General features: G+C 48.1%; 1 protein-coding gene across 3 annotated transcripts; it reads left to right on the top strand.

Moving 5' to 3' along the window:
- Positions 1-564: 564 nt before the first annotated feature.
- DDB2 (damage specific DNA binding protein 2) lies at positions 565-26,118 on the top strand. Of its 3 annotated transcripts, none has more exons than XR_009215558.1 (10): positions 565-862; positions 1,938-2,074; positions 2,460-2,651; positions 20,016-20,161; positions 21,780-21,879; positions 21,964-22,141; positions 22,474-22,616; positions 23,155-23,270; positions 25,004-25,168; positions 25,305-25,350. XR_009215558.1 is itself a non-coding variant. In XM_058446487.1 (10 exons), exons 1-10 carry the CDS (start codon positions 736-738, stop codon positions 26,023-26,025), a joined length of 1,269 nt encoding a protein of 422 aa, XP_058302470.1. In that variant the 5' UTR covers positions 565-735; the 3' UTR covers positions 26,026-26,118. The 3 variants fall into 3 exon arrangements, 2 of the variants coding, with proteins under 2 accessions (XP_058302470.1, XP_032021930.1); XM_058446487.1 differs by lacking the exon at positions 23,155-23,270 and adding an exon at positions 25,976-26,118 and having other exon boundaries at positions 21,795-21,879; XM_032166039.2 differs by lacking the exon at positions 23,155-23,270 and adding an exon at positions 25,976-26,118.
- Positions 26,119-26,295: the final 177 nt, after the last annotated feature.

Genomic DNA, 26,295 nt, shown 5'->3' with positions numbered 1-26,295 from the left:
CAATTGCAAGGCGGGAGCCAGAGCCTTGGCTGGCACCAGGCCTCCTCCCCGGACCCGCAGAGGCCTGGCAGCGCTGCGTCTGAGGAGGGTTCGTGTCAGGAGGCCAAGGCTGGATGATCACTTAAGCCCAGGAGTTAAAGACCGGCCTGGACAACAAAGCGAGACCCCGTCTCTCCAGAAAAAGAAAAAAAAAAAAGCAAAAAGAGAGAGAGAGAGAGAAATTAGCCGGGCGTGGTGGCGTAGCTTGTAGTCCCATCTACTTGGGAGGCTGAGGTGGGAGGATCGCTTGAGCCCAGGAGGTGGAGGCTGCACTGAGCTATGATCGCCCCACTGCCCTCCAGCGTGGGCGACAGAGCCAGACCCTGTCGCTAAAAAAAAAAAAAAAAACCATAAAGCCGGGGACCATCTTTGCTCCGGTCAGGTCAGCTGACCCGGGCTGGCACAGGCCCTGGCGCAGTTCCCGCCCCTCCCGGGAGCGCTGGCCCCGCCCCTTGGCACCGCCCCCTCCCCGCGCCCCCGCCTTCCAGGAAGGGGCGGGGTCTCCGAGACGGGTGGGGCCGGAGCTCCAAGCTGGTTTGAACAAGCCCTGGGCATGTTTGGCGGGAAGTTGGCTTAGCTCGGCTACCTGTGGCCCCGCAGTTTTGTAGTCCCCGCCTTGTTTCTCCCCAGAGGCCTCTCAATCCTCCCTCCATGATCTTCGCATAGAGCACAGTACCCCTTCGCACGGAGGACGCGATGGCTCCCAAGAAACGCCCAGAAACCCAGAAGACCTCCGAGATTGTATTACGCCCCAGGAACAAGAGGAGCAGGAGTCCCCGGGAGCTGGAGCCCGAGGCCAAGAAGCTCTGTGCGAAGGGCTCCGGTACTGCCTGTGCCTGCTGCTTGAATATTTCCGCCTTTTGGGGTGCTCGCGCAGGAGGCTGCAGCGGGGGATGGGTGCTCCAAGGCTCCCGAGGCCCGCGCAGGTCACGGATGCCTCCGGCTGTGCATTCTACCTGCAGGTCCTTTGACACCAGAGTGTTTAGGCTTCAACACCCCTCCCGCTAGGTAACAGGAAGCAGATGAGCTCCGTAACAACAGACACGCGGACTTGTCAGATTCCTTGTTTGTATCAGGGTTCTTGCACTGTTAGGACGGCTTCAGAGAATCCTACCTTTCCTGGCGCTGTGTGTGCTGGATTTCATAGTCACGCTTGTTAGCTGCACGTCCTCGGTGGTCAGTTGTGAGAGCCCCCAATTCCTTCCCTCCTTAGAAAGCTCATTCTCTGAGGTTTACTGGGGCTTGAACCTGGGGCTATAAGGAGTTTCGAGACACTCAAAAACTGGAGCTGAGGCTTGTTAATCAAGTGGTTTTTGTCCGTGAGAAGAAAGAATTGGTTGTCAAGACGTCGGACCTATAGTGATTGGGTCCTCAAATACAGTTTGGTGATCCGGAGTTGTTGCTTTATTGCTATTCCAATTTCACTTACCTCCCCGGAAGTAACCTAGTTAAGAGCATTTCCAGGCCTTCCTATTCCTTCTTTTCCTAAACGGTGACTTCTGCCATGCTGCCCTAAAATCTTTTTATTGTGCATTATATGTGAATTATAAAATTGTGACCCAGTCCCATCTCGAGTTTTGCAGCCCGAACTGGGAAGAGTTCTGCAGTGTACTTTATTCTTGTGTGTTTCTTTGGCTGGGTTCTCAGGAACCCTGCACGGTTGTATTTACTTTCACTTCAGACTTACTGTTTGTGGCAGTGTTTTGGGGAAGGGGCTAAATCCCCACTCATTTTTTTATTTCTGGTGCTGGGTGAGACCACACAGACATGGAAAGGCCGCAGGAGATGATGAGACAGAGATTAACCATGCCGAATGAAACAAGGCTTCCTTTCGGGGAATTCAGCACAAAAACCTTTCGTGAGATTGGAGAGGAAAATATGTCTGTTCTGCTTGGCAGGTCCTAGCAGAAGATGTGACTCAGACTGCCTCTGGGCGGGGCTGGCTGGCCCACAGATCCCGCCACCATGCCGCAGCATCGTCAGGACCCTCCATGAGCATAAGCTGGGCAGAGCTTCCTGGCCATCTGTCCAGCAGGTAAGGCATTTTTTGCCTCAAGTCCTCAAGGGTTTGCACGTGCATTTTTACTATTGTATGCTCCCATATTAGACGATGGCTTGGTTCACCAGCTTGTCAGAGTGGTCCTATCACCCAGACTGTGGTGACTGGCCTACTGGGCACTCAGCCAGGTAAAAAAAGTCTTACGTTGTAAAGGTCCCAGCTGGAATGCACTCTGCCCCTTTTGCTTTCCAAGATTATTAGTTCATGTACATTGCAAATATTTTCATGCACAGGGCAGGCAGTTAGCTTTTCTTTGGTGGGAGGACTTATCTCTAGGGCTCATCTATGAAGGAGGAAGAGATTGGCAGTTTACCCAGAACTTGGGTTTTAATTCAACCTAATTCATTTCTCTCTGTGGCAGGGGCTCCAGCAGTCCTTTCTGCACACTCTGGATTCTTACCGGATATTACAAAAGGCTGCCCCCTTTGACAGGAGGGCTACATCCTTGGCGTGGCACCCGACTCACCCCAGCACTGTAGCTGTGGGTTCCAAAGGGGGAGATATCATGCTGTGGAATTTTGGCATCACGGACAAACCCACCTTCATCAAAGGGGTGAGCAGTTCCCCATGCCAGGTCGTGCTAAAGAAGTGTTTGTTGGCTGGGCGCGGTGATTCACGCCTGTAATCCCAGCACTTTGGGAGGCCAAGGTGGGCAGATCACCTGAGGTATGGAGTTTGAGACCAGTCTGGCCAACATGGTGAAACCCCATCTCTACTAAAAATACAAAAGTTAGCTGGGCGTGGTGGCAGGCGTCTGTAATCCCAGCTACTCAGGAGGCTGAGGCAGGAGAATTGCTTGAACCCAGGAGGCAGAGGTTGCAGTGAGCCAAGATTGCACCACTACACTCCAGCCTGGGCAACAAGAGTGAAACTCCATCTCAAAAAAATAATAATAATAATAATAAAATAAAATAAAAATAAGGAGTCGAAAGCATGAAAGGAATATTGATATCATCAAGTAATCGTCAGGAAGAGGATTGGGATGAAAAGTAACCGTGGGCATTTTCAAATACGTAAATGATGATGATCTATATTTTTCTAATGCCTGTCCTTAAAATACTAGAAGATATAGACTATTGATCACCCATAGAATTATAGCCCCTTCTGGGCTGGGCGCAGTGGCTCACGCCTGTAATCCCAGCACTTTGGGAGGCCAAGGTGGGCTGACCACGAGGTCAAGAGATCGAGACCATCCTGGCCAACATGGTGAAACGCTGTCTCTACTAAAAATACAAGAAATTCGCTGGATGTGGTGGCGTGCGCCTGTAGTCTCAGCTACTTGGGACACTGAGACAGGAGAATCGCTTGAACCCGGGAGGCGAAGGTTGCAGTGAGCCGAGATCACGCCACTGCACTCCAGCCTGGGCAACAGAGCGAGACTCCATCTCAAAAAAAAAAAGAATTGAAGCCCCTAGTTACCACATTGATCTCATCTTACGCCACTGTCTTTTCTCACTTCCTATGCTGTAGCCACACCAGCTGTTTCTATTCCTGAAACCGGTTCTCTGTAATTGCTGTTCCCTTTGACTGGAGTGCTTTTCCCCATGGTCTTCTCATGGCTGGCGTCTTCTCTGCAGGTCTTTGCTGATTCTACCTCTTCAAAGATGCTTTCACTGGTTGTCATTACTCATAACGTAGATCCCACTCCTCCACCGTCATTCCCTGTATCATTACCCTGCTTCATGTTTCCCCCAAGTGTTGATCAGTGTGTGAGATTTGATGCTTATTTGTATGTTTGCCCACCGATGGCAGGGACCTTTCCTTTCTGGTTCACCATTCTATTCCCAGTGCCTGGAACAAAGTTTGGCCTAGAGTAGCTGCTTTATATTTGTTGAATGAATGAGGGGCTTGAAGTGTAATTGAGCAGATGGGATGTATACATACGAGGTAATTAACAATACAGATGCCAAGTGCTACAGAATGTGAAAGAAGGAAGAACCCCTTGTGAATTGGAGTCAATAGAGAAGACTCCATGGATGAGTGAGGAGGAGCAGTATTAGATAAATGGAGAGAAAAGAAGGAAAGACATAGTGTGGTTGGGTGAGGTTTGGCACAGAGTTCTTGGGAATGGTCTTTGTTGTGCTAGAGTTTATCATCCATTGCGGAGGGGTGAGTGCGTCGTCCCCTCTAGGACCTTTAGCCAGCCCAGCTGGTGGCTGACACTGGAGGGCTGTGCTGTGAAAAGTGACACTGGGTTTAGAGCAGGAGCCACAAACTTATATGGCTCCAGAAGCCAAACAGAGTGGAAAAAAGAAAAAAGAATGTATGGTGGTAGGGTCAGGGGTAACTAGAGATGACTGTTGTGCAAAAATGTAGGTCTTGTGATATCAGATGTGATTTTTCTCAAAGACACAAATCCTCATTTTTTAAATGTCATATATCTTGAGTTTAAAAAAATTGTAAAATACACGTAACATAAAATGTATCACCTTAACCATTTAAAACTTTTTTTTTTTTTTGAGACACAGTCTCGCTCTGTCACCCAGGCTGGAGTGCAGTGGCGCGATCTCGGCTCACTGCAAATTCCGCCTCCCGGGTTCACGCCATTCTTCTGCCTCAGCCTCCCCAGCAGCTGAGACTGCAGGCGCCCGCCACCACGCCCGGCTAATTTTTGTATTTTTAGTAGAGACGGGGTTTCACCGTGTTAGCTAGGATGGTCTCCATCTCCTGACCTCGTGATCCACCCGCCTCGGCCTCCCAAAGTGCTGGGATTACAGGTGTGAGCCACCGCGCCCGGCCAGGAGGAGGTCTCTTAAGTGGAGGGATTTGGAGAGCAGAGCACCAGAAAAGGCCAGGTTAGACAGGCTTGGGAGACTGGAATTCAAGGTGTGAGATGGGTGTTCAAGGAACAAGTGCCAGAAGCCCCCAGAAGGGCAGTCAGAGGAGTGCCGCAGACAGAGTGGGGTAGGTTTCCTGCCCAGCTAAAGAGGCAGGTGACCGCCAGTAAGGCAGCTTGAAGTTGAAGTCAGAACCCAGAGCTCAGACAGGAAGAAATTTGTTTTCTTGTTTTCTCCAGGAGTCTGGGACATGGGAATAGAGGAATTTAGCTTATGCCTGGAGATGGGAAGAAGCAGTGTAGGGTATTCTAGGGGAAGAGCTTCCTGAGTAACAGGATAATGACAAGTGCTTTAAACTTGTGCCAGACTGAGACTGTTTTTTTTCTTTTTTGCATCACCTTATGACATGCATGTAACCTTCTTTACAGTGTAAACTTTCTTTACACTGTAATGAAGATTGGTCTAGGCACTGAATTTTGTGACTTGCATTTGCAGGGAGCTAGGTTGGAGGAGAGGAAGGGTATGGCAGTCTAGAGGAGACCTGTCTGGTGTTACTTCCAGATGCTGACAGCAGAATGCTAATTTGAGACCAGTTACTGGAGGAGCAACAGTGCCTCATTTTGTCACTTCTTTAGTCATCTGACCTTGGCTGTGACCTTTACATTCTTCAGGCCCTTGGTAAGGGAACATATATTACGGTTTCACAATGAAGATAGCTTAATTTTATTCCTATTATAAAAACAATGTATGGGGCCAGGCGCAGTGGCTCACGCCTGTAATCCCAGCACTTTGGGAGGCCGAGGCAGGTGGATCACCTGAGGTCAGGAGTTCGAGACCAGCCTGACCAACACATAGTGAAACCCTGTCTCTACTAAAAATACAAAAATTAGCCGGGAGTAGTGGTGCACGCCTTTAGTTCCAGCTACTCGGGAATTTGAGGCAGGAGAATCGCTTGAACCTGGGGGGTGGAGGTTGCAGTGAGCCGAGATGGTGCCAGCCTGCACTCCAGCCTGGGCGACACAGCGAGACTCCATCTCTCAAAAAACAAAACAGTGTATTCTTTTTTTTTTTTTTTTTGAGACGGAGTCTTTCTCTGTCCCCCAGGCTGGAGTGCGGTGGCGCGATCTCGGCTCACCGCAACCTCCACCTCCTGGATTCACGTCATTCTCCTGCCTCAGCCTCCCGAGCAGCTGGGACCACAGGCGCCCACCAACACGCCCGGCTAATTTTTTTGTATTTTTTAGTAGAGACGGGGTTTCGCCGTGTTAGCCAGGATGGTCTCGATCTCCTGACCTCGTGATCCACCCGCCTCGGCCTCCCAAAGTGCTGGGATTACAGGCTTGAGCCACCGCGCCCGGCCAAAACAGTGTATTCTTATAAAAAAAATACAGAGAAAAGTTTAAAAAATAAATATGATCCAAAATCCCCATTTTCATCATCCCTCTGTGCGTGTGTACACTATTTTCCGCACCCCTCTGTGCACGTGTGCACTATTTTCCGCACCCTTCTGTGCGTGTGTACACTATTTTCCGCACCCCTCTGTGCGTGTGTGCACTATTTTCCGCACCCCTCTGTGCGTGTGCACACTATTTTCCGCACCCCTCTGTGCGTGTGCGCACTATTTTCATCATCCCTCTGTGCGTGTGTACACTATTTTCCGCACCCCTCTGTGCGTGTGCGCACTATTTTCCGCACCCCTCTGTGCGTGTGTACACTATTTTCATCATCCCTCTGTGAGTGTGTACACTATTTTCATCATCCCTCTGTGAGTGTGTACACTATTTTCATCATCCCTCTGTGCGTGTGTACACTATTTTCATCATCCCTCTGTGCGTGTGTACACTATTTTCATCATCCCTCTGTGCGTGTGCACACTATTTTCCGCACCCCTCTGTGCGTGTGCACACTATTTTCAGCACCCCTCTGTGCGTGTGTACACTATTTTCATCACCCCTCTGTGCGTGTGCACACTATTTTCAGCACCCCTCTGTGCGTGTGCACACTATTTCATCATCCCTCTGTCCGTGTGCACACTATTTTCTGCACCCCTCTGTGCGTGTGTACACTATTTTCTGGACCCCTCTGTGCGCGTGTACACTATTTTCAACACTATTTTCCGCACCCCTCTGTGCGTGTGTACACTATTTTCCGCACCCCTCTGTGCGTGTGTACACTATTTTCATCATCCCTCTGTGAGTGTGTACACTATTTTCATCATCCCTCTGTGAGTGTGTACACTATTTTCCGCACCCCTCTGTGCGTGTGTACACTATTTTCAGCATCCCTCTGTGCGTGTGTACACTATTTTCAGCATCCCTCTGTGCGTGTGTACACTATTTTCAGCATCCCTCTGTGCGTGTGTACACTATTTTTTTTTTTTCCAAGTCTGAGTCTTGCTCTGTCGCCCAGGCCGGAGCACAGTGGCACGATCTCAGCTCACTGCAACCTCCGCCTCCTAGGTTCAAGCCATTCTCCTTCCTCAGCCTCCTGAGTAGCTGGGGTTACAGGCATGCACCACCACACACAGCTAATTTTTGTTTTGTTTTGTTTTTTTGAGACAGAGTCTCACTCTATTGCCCAGGCTGGGGTGCAGTAGCGTGATCTCGGCCCACTGCAACCTCTGCCTCCTGAGTTGAAATGATTCTCCTGTCTCCGCCTCCCCAGTAGCTGGGATTACAGGAGCCTGCCACCATGCCCAGCTAATTTTTGTATTTTTAGTAGAGACAGGGTTTCACCATGTTGGCCAGGCTCGTCTTGAACTCGTGGCCTAAGGTGATCCACCTGCCTTGGCCTCCCAAAGTGCTGGCATTACAGGTGTGAGCCACGGTGCCCGACCTGAATTTTATATTTTTAGTAGAAACAGAGTTTCACCATATTGGCCAGGCTGGTCTCAAACTCCTGACCTCAAGTGATCCACCCGCCTGAGCCTCCCAAAATGCTGGGATTACAGGCACGAGCCACTGTGCCCGGCTTGGGTTTTTAAAATTATATCTTTATTGAGGTATAGTGGACATAAACGGCACCTATTTCAAGTGTACAATTTGGCTATTCTCAGCCTATGGGGTAATCCTACTCCAGAGGAGCAGTAAGAAAAAAAAGAATAAGTTGTACAATTTGGTGAGTTTTGACATATGTGTACAACTGGGAAGCCATCACCACGATTAAAATAACTCCCATTTCCCCACCCTTTGTAGTATATTTGGAGAGTGACAGATAGATGAGTTATCTGTGCCCCTTTGTAATCCACCCCTTTCTACCCAATATCTTATTCACTGTAAACTGCTGATCTATTTTTTATTTTTAGAAATTACATTTTCTGGCCGGGCCTGGTGGCTCACGCTTGTAATCCCAGCACTTTGGGAGGCCGAGGCGGGCGGATCACGAGGTCAGGAGATCGAGACCACGGTGAAACCCCATCTCTACTAAAAATACAAAACAATTAGCCGGGCGTGGTGGCGGGCGCCTGTAGTCCCAGCTACTCGGGCGGCTGAGGCAGGAGAATGGCATGAACCCGGGAGGCGGAGCTTGCAGTGAGCCGAGATTGCGCCACTGCACTCCAGCCTGGGGGACAGGGCGAGACTCCGTCTCAAAAAAAAAAAAAAAAAAAAAAGAAATTACATTTTCTAGAATTAAATATAAATAGAATCATAGAATATATGCTCTTTTGTTTTTGTTCTAGCTTCTTTCAGTATAATTATTTGAAATTCATCCACATTTTTATGTGTAGTTTTTTTTTCTTTCTGAATAATGGTTCATTGTTTTTTGTTTTTTTTTAGGACAGGGTCTTGCTGTGTCACTCAGGTGTGATCATGGTTCAGCACAGCCTCAGCCTCCTCAGCTCAAGTGATTCTCCCACCTCAGCCTCCTGGGTAGCTGGCTCTGCACGCACAGGCCACCAGACCTGGCTAGTTTTAAAGTTTTGTTACAGAGACAGAGGTCTTACTATGTTGCACAGGCTGGTTTCAAACTCCTGGCCTCAAGCAGTCCTCCTGCCTTAGCCTCCCAAAGTGCCGGGTTCATAGGCGTGAGCCCCTGCACCCAGCCGCATTGTACTGATATGACGCAGTTTATTCATTTATCTGTTGAAGGACATTTGAATTTTTTTCTCGTTTCTGAATGCAACCTATAAAGCGGCTGTGAACATTCACGTACAAGCATTTGTGTTGATATATGTTTTCATTTTTCTTGGGTAAATACTTAGCAGTGGAATGGCTGGATTATAGAGTAGGAATGTTTTAAAGATACTTTTTAAATGAGAAAAGGTTTTTCTATTTGCCCACATATTGTCATTTCCAGTGCTTTCATTCTTTCATGTGATCCAGATTTCCTTTTGGTAATATTTTCCTTCTGCCTGAAGAAATTCCTTTCATATTTCTTATAATGCAGATTGGTGATAAATACTTTCCACTGTTGTTTATCTCGAAAATATTTTGCCTTTATTTTGAGGGAGGATGTTTTTGCTAAGTATAGAATTCTAGGTTCACAGTTTTTTAAATTATTTAACTTTTATTTTTTAATTGATAAATTAAAATTGTATTTACTTATTGCATACAATATATTTGTTCACGGTTTTCTTCCGCCAGTACTTTAAAGATAATGTCTAGGCTGGGCGCGGTGGCTTACGCCTGTAATCTCAGCTCTTTGGGGGGCCAAGGCAAGTGGATCATTTGCAATCATGAGTTTTAGACCAGCCTGGCTAACATGGTGAAACCCCGCCTCTACTAAAAGTACAAAAATTAGCTGGGTGTGGTGGCGCTCACCAGTAATCCCAGCTACCCAGGAGGCTGAGGCATGAGAATATTGAACCTGAGAGGCAGAGGTTGCAGTGAGCCGAGATGGTGTCACTGCACTCCATTCTGGGTGACAGAGCGAGACTGTGTCTCAAAAATAAATAAATAAGGCCGGGCGCGGTGACTCACACCTGTAATCCCAGCGCTTTGGGAGGCCGAGGCGGGCGGATCACGAGATCAAGAGATCGAGGCCATCCTGGCTAACATGGTGAAACCCTACCTGTACTAAAAATACAAAAAAAATTAGCCGGGCATGGTGGCGGGCGCCTGTAGTCCCAGCTACTCGGGAGGCTGAGGCAGGAGAATGGCGTGAACCCAGGAGGCAGAGCTTGCAGTGAGCCAAGATCGCACCACTGCACTCCAGCCTGGGTGACAGAGCAAGACTCCGTCTAAAATAAATAAATAATAAAAATAAAGACGATTTCTAGTTGGGCTCAATGGTTCATGCCTGTAATCTCAACACTTTGAGAGGCTGAGCCTGGGGGACCTCTTGAGGCCAGGACTTTAAGACCAGCCTAGGAAACACAGCAAGACCCCATCTCTACAAAAAAAATCTTAAAAATTAGCTAGTGGCTGGAACTTGTAGTTCTAGCTATTCGAGAGGCTGAGGTGGGAGAATTGCTTAAGCCCAGGAGTACAAGGCTTCAGTGAGCTAGGCAAGCCTGGGTGACAGGGCAAGATCCTGTCTCAATTAAAACGAAACAAAACATCCTGATGAGAAGTTTGCTACTGTCCTTATGTTCCTCTCCATGTAATTTTTCTTCTGGTCACTTTAAAAATGATTATGATGTGCTTGGCGGGGGGGATCACTAAGCTTCTTTGATTTATGGATTTTTTTTTTTCTTCTTGAGACAGAGTCTCGCTCTGTCGCCCAGGCTGGAGTGCAGTGCCACAATCTCGGCTCACTGCAACCTCCGCCTCCAGGGTTCAAGCGATTCTCCCTGCCTCAGCCTCCCGAGTAGCTGGGATTACAGGCGCCCACCACCTCGCCTGGCTAATTTTTGCATTTATTTATTTTTATTTTTATTTTTTAGCAGAGACAGAGTTTCACCATGTTGGCCAGGCTGGTCTTGAACTCCTGACCTCTGGTGATCCGCCCACCTCGGCCTCCAGAAGTGCTGGGATTACAGGCATGAGCCACCTCACCCAGCCCATTATTTCTTACAAGTAGTTTAAAACGAAGAAAAAGAACAGTTCTTTTTTTCTTGGGACTCCAATTACATATTGTCCTGCAGGTGATTGATGCACTGTTAATTTTTGTCTTTTTCCCTGTTTCATTTTGTACAGTTGTTCACTGATCTTTACTTCTGTAATATCTAACCTTCTGCTGTCAATCCCTCCCTCCCTCCCTCCTTCCTTACTTTGTCTCTCTTCTCTTCCCTTCTCTTTTTTTTTTTTTTTTTTTTTTTATTTTGAGACGGAGTCTCACTCTGTTGCCCAGGCTGGAGTGCAGTGGCACGATCTTGGCTCACTGCAAGCTCCGCCTCCTGGGTTCATGCCATTCTCCTGCCTCAGCCTCCCGAGTAGCTGGGACTACAGGTGCCCGCCACCATGCCCGGCTAATTTTTTGTATTTTTAGTAGAGACAGGGTTTCACTGTGGTCTCGATCTCCTGACCTCGTGATCCGTCCGCCTCAGCCTCCCAAAGTGCTGGGATTACAAGCGTGAGCCACCACGTCCGGCTTCCTTTCTCTTTCTTGCCTGTGCAGAGCAGGGCTACTCCATAGGCAAAGTAGCCAGCGTATTTTTCATTTCAGATACTGTATATCCCCTCTAGAAGTTTAATTTGGGTCTTTTTTTTATGTCTTCCCTTTCTCTCCTCATATTTATTATTTCCTCTTCTTTCTTTTTTGAGATGAGGTCTCACTCTCTCTTCCAGGCTGGAGTGCACTGGCACAATCTCAGCTCACTGCAACCTCCACCTCCCAGGTTCAAGCGATCCTTCTGCCTCAGCCTCCTGAGTAGCTGGGATTACAGATGTGCACCACCACGCCCAGCTAATTTTTGTAGTTTTAGTAGAGACCAAGTTTCGCCATATTGGCCAGGCTGGTCTCAGACTCCTAACCTCAAATTATCCGCCTGCCTTGGCCTCCCAAAGTGCTGGGATTACAGGGTTGAGACACTGCGCCTGGCCCGATCCTGTGTCTTTAAAAAAAAAAAAAAAATCTCTAACAAGTAATACTGCTTTTTAAAAAAAACATTGTGGGCCAGGCTCAGTGGCTCACGCCTGTAATCCCAGCACTTTGGGAGGCTGAGGTGGATGGATCACAAGGTCAGGAGGTTGAGACCATCCTGGCCAACATGGTGAAACCCCGTCTCTACTAAAAATACAAAAAATTAGCGAGGCGTGGTGGCAGATGCCTGTAATCCCAGCTACTCGGGAGGCTGAGGCAGGAGAATCACTTGAACCCGGGAGGCAGAGGTTGCAGTGACCTGAGATTATGCCACTGCACTCCAGCCTGGGAAACAGAGTGAGACTCCATCTCGATTTAAAAAAAAAAAAAAAAAATTGGTAGAAAACACATAAAACAATTTACAATCTTTACCATTTTTAAGTGTACAGTTTAGTAATGTTAACTATATTCACACTGTTATGCAACAGATCACTAGAACTTTTTTCTTATAAAACTGAAACTCTATACCACCAAACAAGTCTCCACTTCTCCCTCCCCTTAGCCCCTGGCAACCACAGTACTACTTTCTGTTTCTGCGAGTTTGACCACTTTAGATATCTCATCTAAGTGGAATAATACAGTATTTGTCTTTTTGTGACAGGCTTATTTCACTTAATGCAGTGTTTTAAGATTCATCCATGGTGTAGCATGTGGCAGAATTTCCTTTTTTAAGGCTGAATAATATTCCATTCTTTGTGTGTACCACCTTTTGTTTATCTGTTTATTCATTGACAGACACTTGGGTTGATTTCATGTTTTGGCTATTGTGAATAATGCTGCAGTGAATATGGATGTGCAAATATCCCTTTGAGACCCCGATTTCAGTTCTTTGGGGCTTATGCCAATAAGTAGGATTGCTTCATCAAATGGTAATTGTGTTGTTATTTTTTTGAGGAACCGCTATACTGTTTTCTGTACTGGCTATACCATCTCACGTTCCCATCAGCAGTGTAGAAATGTCCCAACTTCTCCACTTCCTCACCAACATTTATTTTCTTTTTTTTTTTTGAGATGGAGTCTCTCTCTGTCACCCAGGCTGGAATGTAGTGGTGCAGCCTCAGCTTACTGCAACCTCTGCCTCCCGAGTTCAACTGATTCTCCTGACTCAGCCTCCAGTAGCTGAGATTATAGGCGCACACCACCATGCCCGGCTAATTTTAGTATTTTTAGTAGAGACGGGTTTTGCCATGTTGGCCAGGCTGGTCTTGAACTCTCGACCTCAGGTGATTCATTTGCCTTGGCCTCCCAAATTGCTGGGATTACAAGCGTGAGCCACCATGCTCGGCCTTTTCTGTTTTTTTGGTAGTGGCCGTCCTAAGGGATGTGAGGTGATGGCAGTGTGGTTTCATTTGCATTTCTCTAATGATTAGTGATGTTGAGCCTTTACATGTGCTTCTTGGCCATTTGTATATTTTCTTTGAAGGAAAGTACAGTGGCATGATCATAGCTCACTGCAGCCTCGAACTTCTGGGCTCCAGTGATCCCGCTGCCTTAGCCACCCAAGTAACTGGGACTGCAGGTGCTCACCACCATACCTTGCTAACTTTGTTTTGTTTTGTTTTTTTCGCTGTCTCTTATAGAAAGGACCTACTAAGTTAAAAAAAAATTTTTTTTATAGAGATTGGGTCTTGCTATGTCTCCCAGGCTGGTCTTGAACTCCTGTTTGCCTGTTTTTCAGTTGGGTTATTTGTTGTTGTTTTGTAGGGGTTCTTTATATATTCTGGATATTAACCTTTTTTTTTTTTTTTTTTTTGAGATGGAGTTTCGCTCCTGTTGTGCAGGCTGGAGTGTAATGGCTCAATCTCGGCTCTCTGCAATCTCCACCTCCCGGGTTCAAGCAATTCTCCTGCTTCAGCCTCCTGAGTAGCTGGGATTACAGGCATGCACCACCATGCCTGGTTAATTTTTGTATTTTTAGTAGAGACAGGGTTTCACCATGTTGGCCAGACTGGTCTTGAACTCCTGACCTCAGGTGATCCACCCGTCTCGGCCTCCCAAAGTGCTGGGATTACAGGCGTGAGACACTGCGCCCGGCCATGATATTAACCTTTTATCAGATCTATGATTTGAAAATATCTTCTCCCACTTCATAGATTGCCTTTTCACTCTGTGGATTGTTTCTTTTGATGCCTGAATTTTTTTTTTTTTTTTTAATTTTGAGATGGAGTTTCACTCTTGTCGCCCAGGCTGGAGTGCAATGGTGCGATCTTGGCTCACTGCAACCTCCGCCTCCTGGGTTCAAGCAATTCTCCTGCCTCAGCCTCCCAAGAAGCTGGAATTACAGGTGCCCGCCACCACGCTCAGCTAGCCCGATTGATTTTTAATAGTTAAACCAACTGTGCGTTCTTGGAATAAGTTCATCCTGGCCATAACGTATTTATCGTTTTTAAATATTACTGGATTGAGCTGGCAAATATTTTAAGATCTTTGCATTTGTGTTCATGTGTAAAATTGGCCAAATCCTTGTCACATTTGTGTATCAAGATTATGTTGATTTCTGGCCAGGCGCGGTGGATCACGCCTGTAATTCCAGCACTTTGGGAGTCCGAGGCGGTCGGATTATGAAGTCAGGAGATGGAGACCATCCTGGCCAACATGGTGAAACCCCGTCTTTACTAAATATGCAAAAATTAGCTGGACATGGTGGCGCACTCCTGTCATCCCAGCTACCGGGGAGGTTGAGGCAGGAGAATTGTTTGAACTTGGGAAGTGGAGGTTGCAGTGAGGCGAGATCGTGGCAGTGCACTCCAGCCTGGCAACAGAGTGAGGCTCCGTCTCAAAACAAAACAAACAAACAAAAAAAGATTATGCTGATTTCTGAGAATTGCTTGAGCCCAGGAGGCAGAGGTTATAGTAAGCCGAGTGCACCACTGCAGTCCAGCCTGAGCGACAGAGCATGACTCTGTCTCAAAAAAAAAAAATTATGCTGCCCTCTTTAGCTTGGGAATTATTCCTTCTTTTTCTAGTCTGTGGAGAGGGAGGGTTTAACATCAATATCTGGCTGGGTGCAGTGGCTCACTCCTGTAATCTCAGCACTTTGGGTGGCCAAGGTGGGCAGATCACCTGAGGTCAGGAGTTCGAGACCAGCCTGGCCAACATGGCAAAACCCTGTCTCTACTAAAAATACACAAAAATTCGCCGAGCATGGTAGCAGTTACTTGTAATCCTAGCTACTCGGAAGGCTGAGGCAGGAGAATTGCTTGAACCCAGGAGGCAGAGGTTGCAGTGAGCCAAGATTGTGCCACTGCACTCCAGCCTGGGCAACAGCGTGGGACTCCGTCTCAAAAAAAAAAAAAAAAAAAAGAAGGAAAGATCAATATCTCTTCCTCAGCCAGGTCCGGTGGCTCATGACTGTAATCCCCGCACTTTGGGAGGCCGAGGCAGGCGGATCATTTGAGGTCAGGAGTTCGAGACCAGCCTGGCCAACGTGATGAAACTCTGTCTCTCCTAAAAATACAAAATTTAGCTAAGCGTGGTGGCGTGAGCCTGTAATCCCAGGTACTTGGGAGGCTGAGGCTGGAGAATTGCTTAAACCCAGGAGGCGGAGGTTGCAGTGAGCTCAGATCGCACCATTGCACTCCAGCCTGGGCTACAGAGTGAGACTCCATCTCAAACAAACAAACAAAAATTATATCTATCTATCTATCTATCTATCTATCTATCTATCTATCTATCTATCATCTATCTGTCTATCATCTATCTGTCTATCTATCTATCCATCTATCTATCAGTCGTCTTCCTCTTTCTTCATCTTCTTTTTCCTTTCCTGAACAGTTCAAACCAAAAGTCATTAGGTAGGATCAATCAAGATAGATGTTTACGTAGTAGAGAGGCTACAGTGCTGGAAGTGCCAGATGCTGGGGCCCCTGAAGCTGAGGTGAATGTCATTACAGGTGGCAGGTGGCAGCTCAGTACATAGAGACGGGGCCCAAGCAAGATCAGGAGGGCATCCATGCAGGCAGGGGTGAAGAGTCGAGGAGGCTGGGCATGGAATAGTGAAGTCTGAAGCGGGGGTGAGGATGCTGAACCACAGGGAGGCCTAGAGTGGGGTGGCGGAGTCAAGTGGGGTGAGCAGGGCTTTTGCATGGAGAGGGGCGGCCGTGGCGCCTGATGTGGGCAAGGAAGTTGCGTCTGCATGGTTGAGGGAGTGGAGAGAGGGGAGAGGGTGATTGTGCCCTCGGGAGGGTAAAAGAGTCCAAGCATCCTAAGGAAGACGTGCATTTGGGGAGTGTGTGGCAGCGATAGTGGAAGACTGGTTACATACAAGGAGATTAATCAAATATGTAAGTATATTGAGTAAAATGGGAACCACATTTTTCACTGTCAAAGAAGGGAATTATAAACATGGAAAGAGAGAAACTCGAATAAACTCTGTGGTGTTGAATTTGAATTGAAGACATTGATACGAATTTAAGGTTTTCAGTATACAAAGTAAAGACAGTTGTGAAGCAATCTGATTGCAGATTCCTTTTACATTTTTATTACCTTAATCTTTTGTAAGTATCTCACCCTATGCTTAATTTGATGGCTCTTTTTTTTTTTGAGACGGAGTCTCGCTCTTTCACCCAGGCTGGAGTGCAGTGGTGCGATCTCGGCTCACTGCAGGCTCCGCCCCCCGGGGTTCACGCCATTCTCCTGCCTCAGCCTCCCGCGTAGCTGGACTACAGGCGCCTGCCACCTCGCCCAGCTAATTTTTTGTATTTTTAGTAGAGACGGGGTTTCACCATGTTAGCCAGGATGGTCTCGATCTCCTGACCTCGTGATCCGCCCGCCTCAGCCTCCCAGAGTGCTGGGATTACAGGCGTGAGCCACCGCACCCGGCCGATGGCTCTTCTTTTTTTTTTCTTTTTTTTCCTAATAGAGACAGGATCTTGCTCTGCTGCCCAGGCTGGAATGCAGTGGCAGGATCAGAGCTTACTACAGCCTTGAACTCCTGGGCTCAAGTCATCATCCCGCCTCAGCCTCTCGAATAGCTATGAGCACAGGTGTGCACCATCCCTCCCAGCTAATTTTTAATAATTTTTTACAGAGGCTGGACCCAGTGGGTTATGCCTGTAATGGCACTTTGGGACGCTGAGGTGGAAGGATTGCTTGAGCCCAGGAATTTGAGACCAGCCTGAGTTACATAGTGAGACCGTGTCTCTAAAAAAAAAAAAAAAAAAAAAATTCGGTGACACACACTTATAGCCCCAGCTACTTGGGAGGCTGAGGCGGGAGGATTGCTTGAGCCCAGGAGGTTGGGGCTACACTGAGCCAGGATTGCACCAGTGCATCAAGGTTTCAAACTCCTGGCCTTAAGCGATTCTCCTGCCCCAGCCCCCCAGAATACTGGGATTATAGATGTGAGCTACTGTGCCCAGCCAATAGCTATTATTTTTGCAACTTATTATCGAGTTCTTCCAAAGCTTTCAACACAGCTTTTATAGTAGTAATAATGGGCTTTGTTTTTTCATGTATTTCATCAGTTTACGTGCTTAATTAAATTTGGCGTTAATTGCAGTAAAAGATACAATTGGAATAAACAGGTTTGAGAACAACTACAACCAAGCCTTGGTTCGGTAAGCATAGAACTCAACTGGAGGGAGCAGAAGATTGTCATACTACCAGCAAGCATTTGGCAGACCATGAGCATTAGAATGACCGTGAGGTCAGAACGTTTTATAGAGGGAAGGGAACGTGCCAGGTAGTATGTTGCAATAGCTAAGTGGTTGTTGCATAGAAGAACTTGTACAGGTCTATGAGGCTGGGATAGCTGCAGTGTAAAGAAGAAGTAGAAAAGGTGGAGACAGGTGGAGAAGTGGAGAACTTTACATCTTGGGGATGTAAAGTTCTTAAAACAGTGCCTGACCGGGCGCAGTGGCTCACGCCTGTAATCCCAGCACTTTGGGAAGCCAAGGCAGGCCAATCACCTGAGGTCAGGAGTTAGAGACCAGCCTGACCAACATGGTGCAACCTGTCTTTACTAAAAATACAAAAATTAGCCGGGTGTGATGGTGTGGACATGTAATCCTAGCTACTCAGGAGGCTGAGGCAGGAGGATCACTTGAATCCAGGAGGTGGAGGCTGCAGTGAGCTGAGGTTGTGCCACCGCACTCCAGCCTGCGTGACAGAGCAAGGCTTCATCTCAAAAAAAAAAAAAAAAAAAAACAACAAAGAAAATCCTCCCAAAAAACCAGTGCCTAGTACATAGTAAGCACTTAATAAGGTTAAGCCATTGATATTATCATGGTTATTTTCATCATCATTTTCTGGGATGTCTGGAAGAATAGGTAGGGGCACAGATCTGACTCCTGCCCTCCTAACTCAGCCACTACTCTGAGCTGAAGCTCTTCTAAAGAGAGCACTGTGGGAATAACAGATTAGGGCACATCCATACAATGGAATACCTCAGCAATAAGACGAGATGAGCTCTTGATACAGCAAACTCAGATGAATCTCAGAGGCATGATGAGTGAAATGAAACAAGACAGTCTCAAAAGGTTGCATACTGCCTAATTCATTTACATGACATTCTATTTTTTTTTTTTTTTTTTTTTTTTTGAGACGGAGTTTCGCTCTTGTTGCCCAGGCTGGAGAGCAATGGCACGATCTCGGCTCACTACAACCTCCACCTCCCGGGTTCAAGTGATTCTCCTGCCTCAGCCTACCTAGTAGCTGGGATTACAGGCATGCGCCACCACGCCCGGCTATTTCGTATTTTTAGTAGAGACGAGGTTTCTCCATGTTGGTCAGGCTGGTCTCGAACTCCCTACCTCAGGTGATCCGCCCGCCTCGGCCTCCCAAAGTGCTGGGATTACAGGCGTGAGCCACCGCGCCCGGTCAACATTCTATTTTTAATTTAATTTAATTTAATTTTTAGAGACAGGGTCTTGCTCTGTCACCCACGCTAGAGTGCAGTGATGTGATGGCAACTCACTGCAGCCTCGACCTCCAGGCTTCCGTCATCCTCCCACCTCAGCCTTCTGAGTAGCTAGAACCACAGGCACCTACCACCATGCCTAAATTGTGTGTGTGTGTGTGTAGAGATGGGGTCTCCCTATATTGCTCAGGCTGGTCTTGAACTCCTGGCCTCAAGCAATCCCCCCGCCTCAGTCTCCCCAGGTGTTGGGATTACTGTGCTCCGTCTATAGGACATTCTATGGGGCAAAACAATAGCGATGGAGAATAGATCAGCCAGGGGCTGGGGGCAAGGGGAGGGTGTGATTGCAATGGGATACCACGGTGGAGTTTTTGGGCTGTTGGAAATATTCTGCATCCTGATTTGGGTGGTGGTTATTTAAATCTATACATATGTTAAAATTCAGAGGACTGTATACCCCAAATTTGCTATATGTTAATTAAAAAAAAAAAAGTAAAAATAAAGCCTTAAGAAATGAAGGGAGGCTGGGCACGGTGGCTCACGCCTGTAATCCCAGCACTTTGGGAGGCCAAGGCTGGCGGATTACCTGAGGTCAGGAGTCCCAGACCAGCCTGGCCAACATGGTGAAACTCCGTCTCTACTAAAAATATACAATTTAGCCATGTGTGGTGGTGGGCACCTGTAATCCCAGCTGCTTGGGAGGCTGAGGCAGGAGAATCGCTTGAACCTGGAAGGCAGAGGTTGCAGTGAGCCGAGATCGCGCCATTGCACTCCAGCCTGGGTGACAGAGCAGGACTCCATCTCAAAAAAATAAAAATAAAAATAAAAAAAAGAAAGAAACGAAGGGGCCAGGCAAAGTGGCTCACGCCTGTAATCTTAGCACTTTGGGAAGCCGTGGCAGGAGGATCACTTGAGCTCAGGAGTTCAAGACCAGCCTGGGCAACATGACAAAACCCCATCTTAAAAAAAAAAAAAAAATACAGAAATTAGCTGGACATGGTGGCACGCACCTGTAGTCCCAGCTACTTGGGAGGCTGAGGTGGGAGGGTCGCTTGAGCCCAGGAGATTGAGGCTGCAGTGAGCCATGTTTGTGCCACTGAACTTCAGCCTAAGTGGCAGAGAAAGACCCTATTTCAAAGGAGAGGAAAAAGAAGTGAAGGCCCTGTGGAGAGCATCCTAGTGTTTAGGTGTCTAAGCTGACCTGGCCCCAAGCGCTGCTCGAGGGGTGCTTCTGTGACGGCGCAGCACGTGTGCCCAGGCCTGGTTCCTCCCTGCCAGGCCCATCATCACTCACTGGCTTTTTCCTTCCTCGTGTTAGATTGGAGCTGGAGGGAGCATCACTGGGCTGAAGTTTAACCCTCTCAATACCAACCAGTTTTACGCCTCCTCAATGGAGGGAACAACTAGGCTGCAAGACTTTAAAGGCAACATTCTACGAGTTTTTACCAGCTCAGACACCATCAAGTGAGTAGTTTAACTAGCAGGGGAAAGGGCTTCTAAGCTTAGGTGTGGTTCCAGCAAGAGCATCCAGATGCCATTTCCTTAACCCAACCTGGCCCAGGGAAGAAAGGAAAGATGTCAACCACTTTCCGCCCTTCTTTCTTTTTCTCAAACTGCTCCTTGGCTGCGTCACTTTGGTCCAGGTGGGTTACTGCTTTGGGAAGGTGTTCTGGAGCCTCAGCTCTTCTGTAAGTCATACCTGTATTAGACTGGACCTTGGCCCTCACTAGATAAGCCAGCATGGCGTGGACCCAGAAAGCCAGCTAGAGAATGGAGCAACAGCTCAGAACCTGAGACTCAATTCCCAGCACTCACTGTGGTGTAATGACCTGACCTGTTCCTGGGTGGAAGCTTATACATGGATGGAATCTTTTCCATAAAGTGCTCTGGACTTCCCAAGAGAAAGTGGCTGGAGAAATTACAGAATGCGGCCAGGTGCAGTGGCTCATGCTTGTAATCCCAGCACTTTGGGAGGCCAAGGTGGGTGGATCACCTGAGGTCAGGAATTCGAGACCAACCTGGCCAACATGGTGAAACCCCATCTCTACTAACAATACAGAAAATTAGCTGGGTGTGGTGGTAGGCCCCTGTAATTCCCAGCTACTCAGGAGGCTGAAGCAAGAGAATAGCTTGAACCCAGGAGGCAGAGGTTGCAGTGAGCCGAGATTGCGCCATTGCACTCCAGCCTGGGCAACAAGAGCGAAACTCCATCTCAAAAAAAAAAAAAAAGAAAAGAAATTACAGAATACTCGTCACTTTGATTTCCAGCTAGAGCCGTGACTCTTACTGCTCCCTGAGGAATTAAATGAGGGTGCTGGGATGTAACTAGCATTGGATGGGATCCTGGGCTGTCCCGCAGGGATGAGGAGTGCATGCGCAATTCAGCAGGCGATTGGATAGACAAGGCTCCAGGCTACTCTTCCGCAAGAAACCTTCCTGCTTGAAGATATTCATAGGGGATGGCAAAAGGCAGTGTAGCATGGATTTGAGGGTTTGAGAGAAAAACTGTGAGCTGGGCTCTTCTGGCTGCATAGCAGGATCCCTGAAGCACCCCCCTAGTCAGCCTCCCAGTCCAGTGGTTTGAGTGACCAGAAGAGCTCCTGGTTGTGTGTTTTTTCCCTCAGTGTTCAAAAGGGGGCAGAAGTGCCTTTCTAGCCAGCTCTGAGGAACAGGGCCAGGCAATCCCTCTTTGGCTTGTGTCTCCTTTGGCCCAAAGGGTGGAGAGTGAAAGGAGAGAGCAGTAAAGGAGGCTTGCGCAGAACCTGGGGTACGGGGGGGCAGGCGTGCCTCGGGGCTTGCTTTATGGTCTGAGCTTTGTCTGTTTCAGGGACTCTTAGGAGCTGGGGATCCTGGGCCCAGCCATAACCAGACAGATTTCTGAGCCCCATTACCCAATCCCCTCTGTCTGGACGGTAGAGCAGTCTGAATGTTCCTCGCTAGGAATCCACGGCAAGACAGTTATTCATTCATTCAACAAATATTTATTGAATGCCCGCTGTGGGTTAGTCACCACAGCGGCAACGGTGAGTAAATAGGCCCATCTCTGTCCCCGAGAATCTTACAACACAGTCTCTCCCTACAGCATCTGGTTTTGTAGCCTAGATGTGTCTGCTAGTAGCCGAATGGTGGTCACAGGAGACAACGTGGGGAACGTGATCCTGCTGAACATGGATGGCAAAGAGGTGCGTTCTCCGAGGTCCTGCCTTTCCCTCCCTCACCCCTGCCTCGGTTCTGTGTCCCCACCTGAACCGAGCTCTTTTCTGCAGCTTTGGAATCTCAGAATGCACAAAAAGAAAGTGACGCATGTGGCCCTGAACCCATGCTGTGATTGGTTCCTGGCCACAGCCTCCGTAGATCAAACAGTGAAAATTTGGGACCTGCGCCAGGTTAGAGGGAAAGCCAGCTTCCTCTACTCGCTGCCGCACAGGCATCCTGTCAACGCAGGTGTGATATCCCAGACCTCATCTCTCCTGCAGACCCTGCCTAGCTGACCACTGCTGGGGTTTTCCCTCATTGTGGAAGCCACTGTGTCAAACCTTTACCCCTGATAGCGTCTGCCAAGCTGATGTCTGGGAACCTTTGTGGCTGTGGCTGTCCCCATCAGCTGCTGAGTTTCCAGAATTTTGTTGTTGTTCACAGCCCAGATTCACCTCTTCCTTTCCGCTCCTGTCTGGAGAGGAGTGGGAGGGAGGGCACCCCTGCAGGAGAAGGCCTGCAAGGCCAGGACCACAGAGGGCTTGTGGTTCCTTCAGCTCAGGTGCTTTTCACTTTGCCAGCTTGTTTCAGTCCCGATGGAGCCCGGCTCCTGACCACAGACCAGAAGAGCGAGATCCGAGTTTACTCTGCTTCCCAGTGGGACTGCCCCCTGGGCCTGATCCCGCACCCTCACCGTCACTTCCAGCACCTCACACCCATCAAGGTGAGTGGCGGTGGGAAGGAGCTCGCAGAAGGCGGCTGTGCTCATGAGGCTGGGGCAGGTCTGCCCACGGTGGGGAAGGGCTGCTGTGGTAAGCCTGCCGCCCCAGATCGCTCCTGGCCCGAGCACAGAGCATCTCTTACCCTTTGGCTCTCTCTCTTCCTTTTATCCCACTTCTGCCATCCCATATGGTTGCGTTTTCTTTCTGTCTCTCTGATAAGGTATTTTTCTGAGTTTTTTCAGCCCAGCTCTGATCTCACTGTGAGAATTTTCAAAGATCCTGACCCTCTGTTCTGTCTTCTCAGCTTCGGTTACCTGTGTACAGTTGACGCACAAACCTTCATTTTTTTTTTTTTTTTTTTAAGGCAGGGTCTTGCTCTGTCACCCAAGTGGGAGTACAGTGGGGCAATCATGGTTCATTACAGCCTTGATCTCCCAGGCTCAAGCAATCCTCCTGCCTCATTTTTTTTTTTTTTTTTTGTAGAGACAGGGTATTCCTGTGTTACCCAGGCTGATCCTTTTTTTTTTTTTCTTGAAACAGGGTCTTGCTCTGTCAAGAGCTGGAGTGCAGTGGCACAAACATAGCTCACTGCAGCCTCAACCTCCTGGGTTCAAGCAATCCTTCTGCCTTAGCCTTGGAAGTAGATTGGACTGCAGGTATGCGCGACCATACCCAGCTAATTTTTTTTATTTTTTATAGAGATGGGGTTTTGCCATGTTGCCCAAGCTGGTCTTGAACTCCTAGGTTGAAGCCATCCTCCCACCTTGGCCTCCCAAAGTGCTGGGATTATAGGCATGAGCCACTGCGCCTGGCAACTTTGCCTTCTTGGTTTGTCGTGCAGGTTTCCGTGCTTCTAATAATAAAAATAAGTCTTTTATTTTCCCACCTTTTCTCAGGCTCTTGTTAATAGCTTCTCTATCCTTAGTCCCCAAGACTAACAGCTTTCAAGTCCTTTGATGCCTTCTTGCCTGAGCCCCCATGCAGCCTGAGCTCTGCTAGTTCTGCATTCTTTTCCAAAACTACAGATCTTCTTCAAATCTTCAGGTTTTATGCCTGTACTTCTCTGGTCAGTTCAGCATAGTGGTGGAGAGCGCCAGTTTCCAGCAGCCAGACCCCCCGGGTTAGAATCCTTGGGCAAATTACTTATATTTTGGATCTGTTTCCTCATCTGCAAAAAGGGAATACTAGTCTCTAACTGATAGGGTTGTTGTGAGGATGAGTCAGTATACTTAAAGCACTTGGCCCCTTGCCCAGCACCTGGTAAGTACTGGTAAGTACTCAATAAATGATGATTGAATATTGAGTGGCCCCCATGTACCTCAATCACATCCGAGCTCTTAATAAATGTCAAGAATCCTTCCCCAGTTGATGTTCCTGATAATCCATCTGTCTGCATGTCCCAGTCTGTATCTAGCCAGGTGTCGTAAGTCATTACAGCCTCCTGTGTGTGATTTGTGACTTATTTCTAAGCCTTCGCATGTACTATTTCTTCCTTTCTACCAACCATGTCTTTCTTCAAAACTTCCTTGAGAAGTTTAGGAAAATCCCATCCAATTCTGCCATTTTAATAACTGCCAGATTTGTTTTTAGTGGGGTGATCTGGGGAACGTGGGTTTCCTTCTCTTTTTTAGCCAGTAGCAATTTTACACTCAGCTCTTAGTTATTCGTGTTGATGGAGACGGGATGACAGTGGGGCTCCTCCAGAACTCAAGTCCTGTTAGAGTTTGGTCACCAGAGGCTTTTTCTGCTTTGTTTTGGCCTCTTAGGTCAGTATCTGGGTCAGGCTGATGTTAAAACGTTTATCGGTTGGTATGATCTTAGCATATGCAAATGAGGGAGAAGGCCTGAAGGTGCCGAGGGCCAGGGGGCCAGCTAGGGATTAAAGATGTGCAATGGCAGAGGCACACACAACCTAAAACCATTCTTGTAGTTTTCTCTAAGACTTATCTCCATTATTAGGTTGGCTTGTTACTGGCAAATACTACTTTTTTTTTTTTTTTTTTTTTTGAGAGTCTTGCTCTGTCACCCAGGCTGGAGTGCAGTGGCATGATCTTTGCTCACTGCAACCTCCACCTCCTGGGTTCAAATGATTCCCCTGCCTCAGCCTCCCAAGTAGCTGGGACTACAGGCATGTGCCACCACGCCCAGCTAATTTTTTTTGGTATTTTTAGTAGGGACGGGGTTTCACCATGTTAGCCAGGATGGTCTCGATCTCCTGACATCGTGATCCGCCTGCCTTGGCCTCCCAAAGTGTTGAGATTACAGGCGTGAGCCACCGCGCTCGGCCCAAAGAATACTTTTGATGTTCCTCTTTGTTGATATTTGTTTTTGATGTCCCTCTTGATCATGTTCTGCGTGTACCCTCATAACCGGCCTCTCCATCTCCTAGGCAGCCTGGCATCCTCGCTACAACCTCATTGTCGTGGGCCGATACCCAGATCCTAATTTCAAAAGTTGTACCCCTTATGAATTGAGGACAATCGATGTGTTCGATGGAAACTCAGGGAAGATGATGTGTCAGCTCTATGACCCAGAATCTTCTGGCATCAGTTCGGTGAGGCTTGGGCCCTCGAATAATGATGGGAGGAAGCAGGGATTCAACCTACCTTATTGACCAAAAATGACCAGAAATTAGGTGTCTCTGCTAATACCTTCACCCTCTCCTCATGTTGACGCTCTTGTCTCTGCAGCTTAATGAGTTCAATCCCATGGGGGACACACTGGCCTCTGCAATGGGTGAGTAGGAGGAGAATGTCTCTGACTTGCTGAGCCCGATCCTACTTCCCAAGGTTCAGTGTGGGCCAGCCTCAGCCCTGCCCTGCCACATTCACCCCAGGGCAGTGGTCCGGAAGAAGATGGCTGGGAGACAGTGGTCTCTTTAGCCGAGGCTCTCCATTCCTCTGGCTTTGTCTTGGTCATGCAATGCCTGGCTACTGTCCAGTTTCCTAGTATTTCTTTTTTTTTTTTTTTTTTTTTTGAGACGGAGTCTCACTCTGTCCCCCCAGGCTGGAGTGCAGTGGCGTGATCTCGGCTCAATGCAAGCTCCGCCTCCCGGGTTCACGCCATTCTCCTGCCTCAACCTCCCGAGTAGCTGGGACTACAGGCGCCCGCCACCACGCCCAGCTAATTTTTTGTATTTTTAGTAGAGATAGGGTTTCACCCTGTTAGCCAGGATGGTCTCGATCTCCTGACCTCATGATCCGCCCACCTCAGCCTCCCAAAGTGCTGGGATTACAGACTTGAGCCACTGCGCCCGGCCTTCCTAGTATTTCTTTACCAAATCCTGGGTTTGCCAGCCAGCCCCAGGCTCTGAGAGATTGGTAATGGAAGGTGTAAGTCAGACTGGTCTCACTCCTCCTAGGTTACCACGTTCTCATCTGGAGCCAGGAGGAAGCCAGGACACGGACATGAGAGACACTAAAGAAGGTGTGGGCCAGACAAGGCCTTGGAACCCACACATGGGATCAAGTCCTGCAAGCAGAGGTGGCGATTTGTTAAAGGGCCAAAAGTACCAAGGCTAGGGTTGGAGCAGGGGTGCTGGGACCTGGGGCACTGTGGGACTGGGACACTTTGGTGTTAATGCTCTGGACTTGCCTCCAGAGATTGCTCCAGAGTTGGTGACACAGCTGCCCCAAGGGCCCCTCTGTATCTAGCCTGGAACCAAGGTTATCTTGTAACTAA

This window comes from Hylobates moloch, unplaced genomic scaffold (assembly GCF_009828535.3).
Source record: "Hylobates moloch isolate HMO894 unplaced genomic scaffold, HMol_V3 SCAFFOLD_11, whole genome shotgun sequence".
Classification (NCBI taxonomy): Eukaryota; Metazoa; Chordata; class Mammalia; order Primates; family Hylobatidae; genus Hylobates; species Hylobates moloch.
The sequence above is the reverse complement of the archived record's forward strand: the minus strand, read 5'-3'. Positions and strand labels throughout refer to the sequence as shown.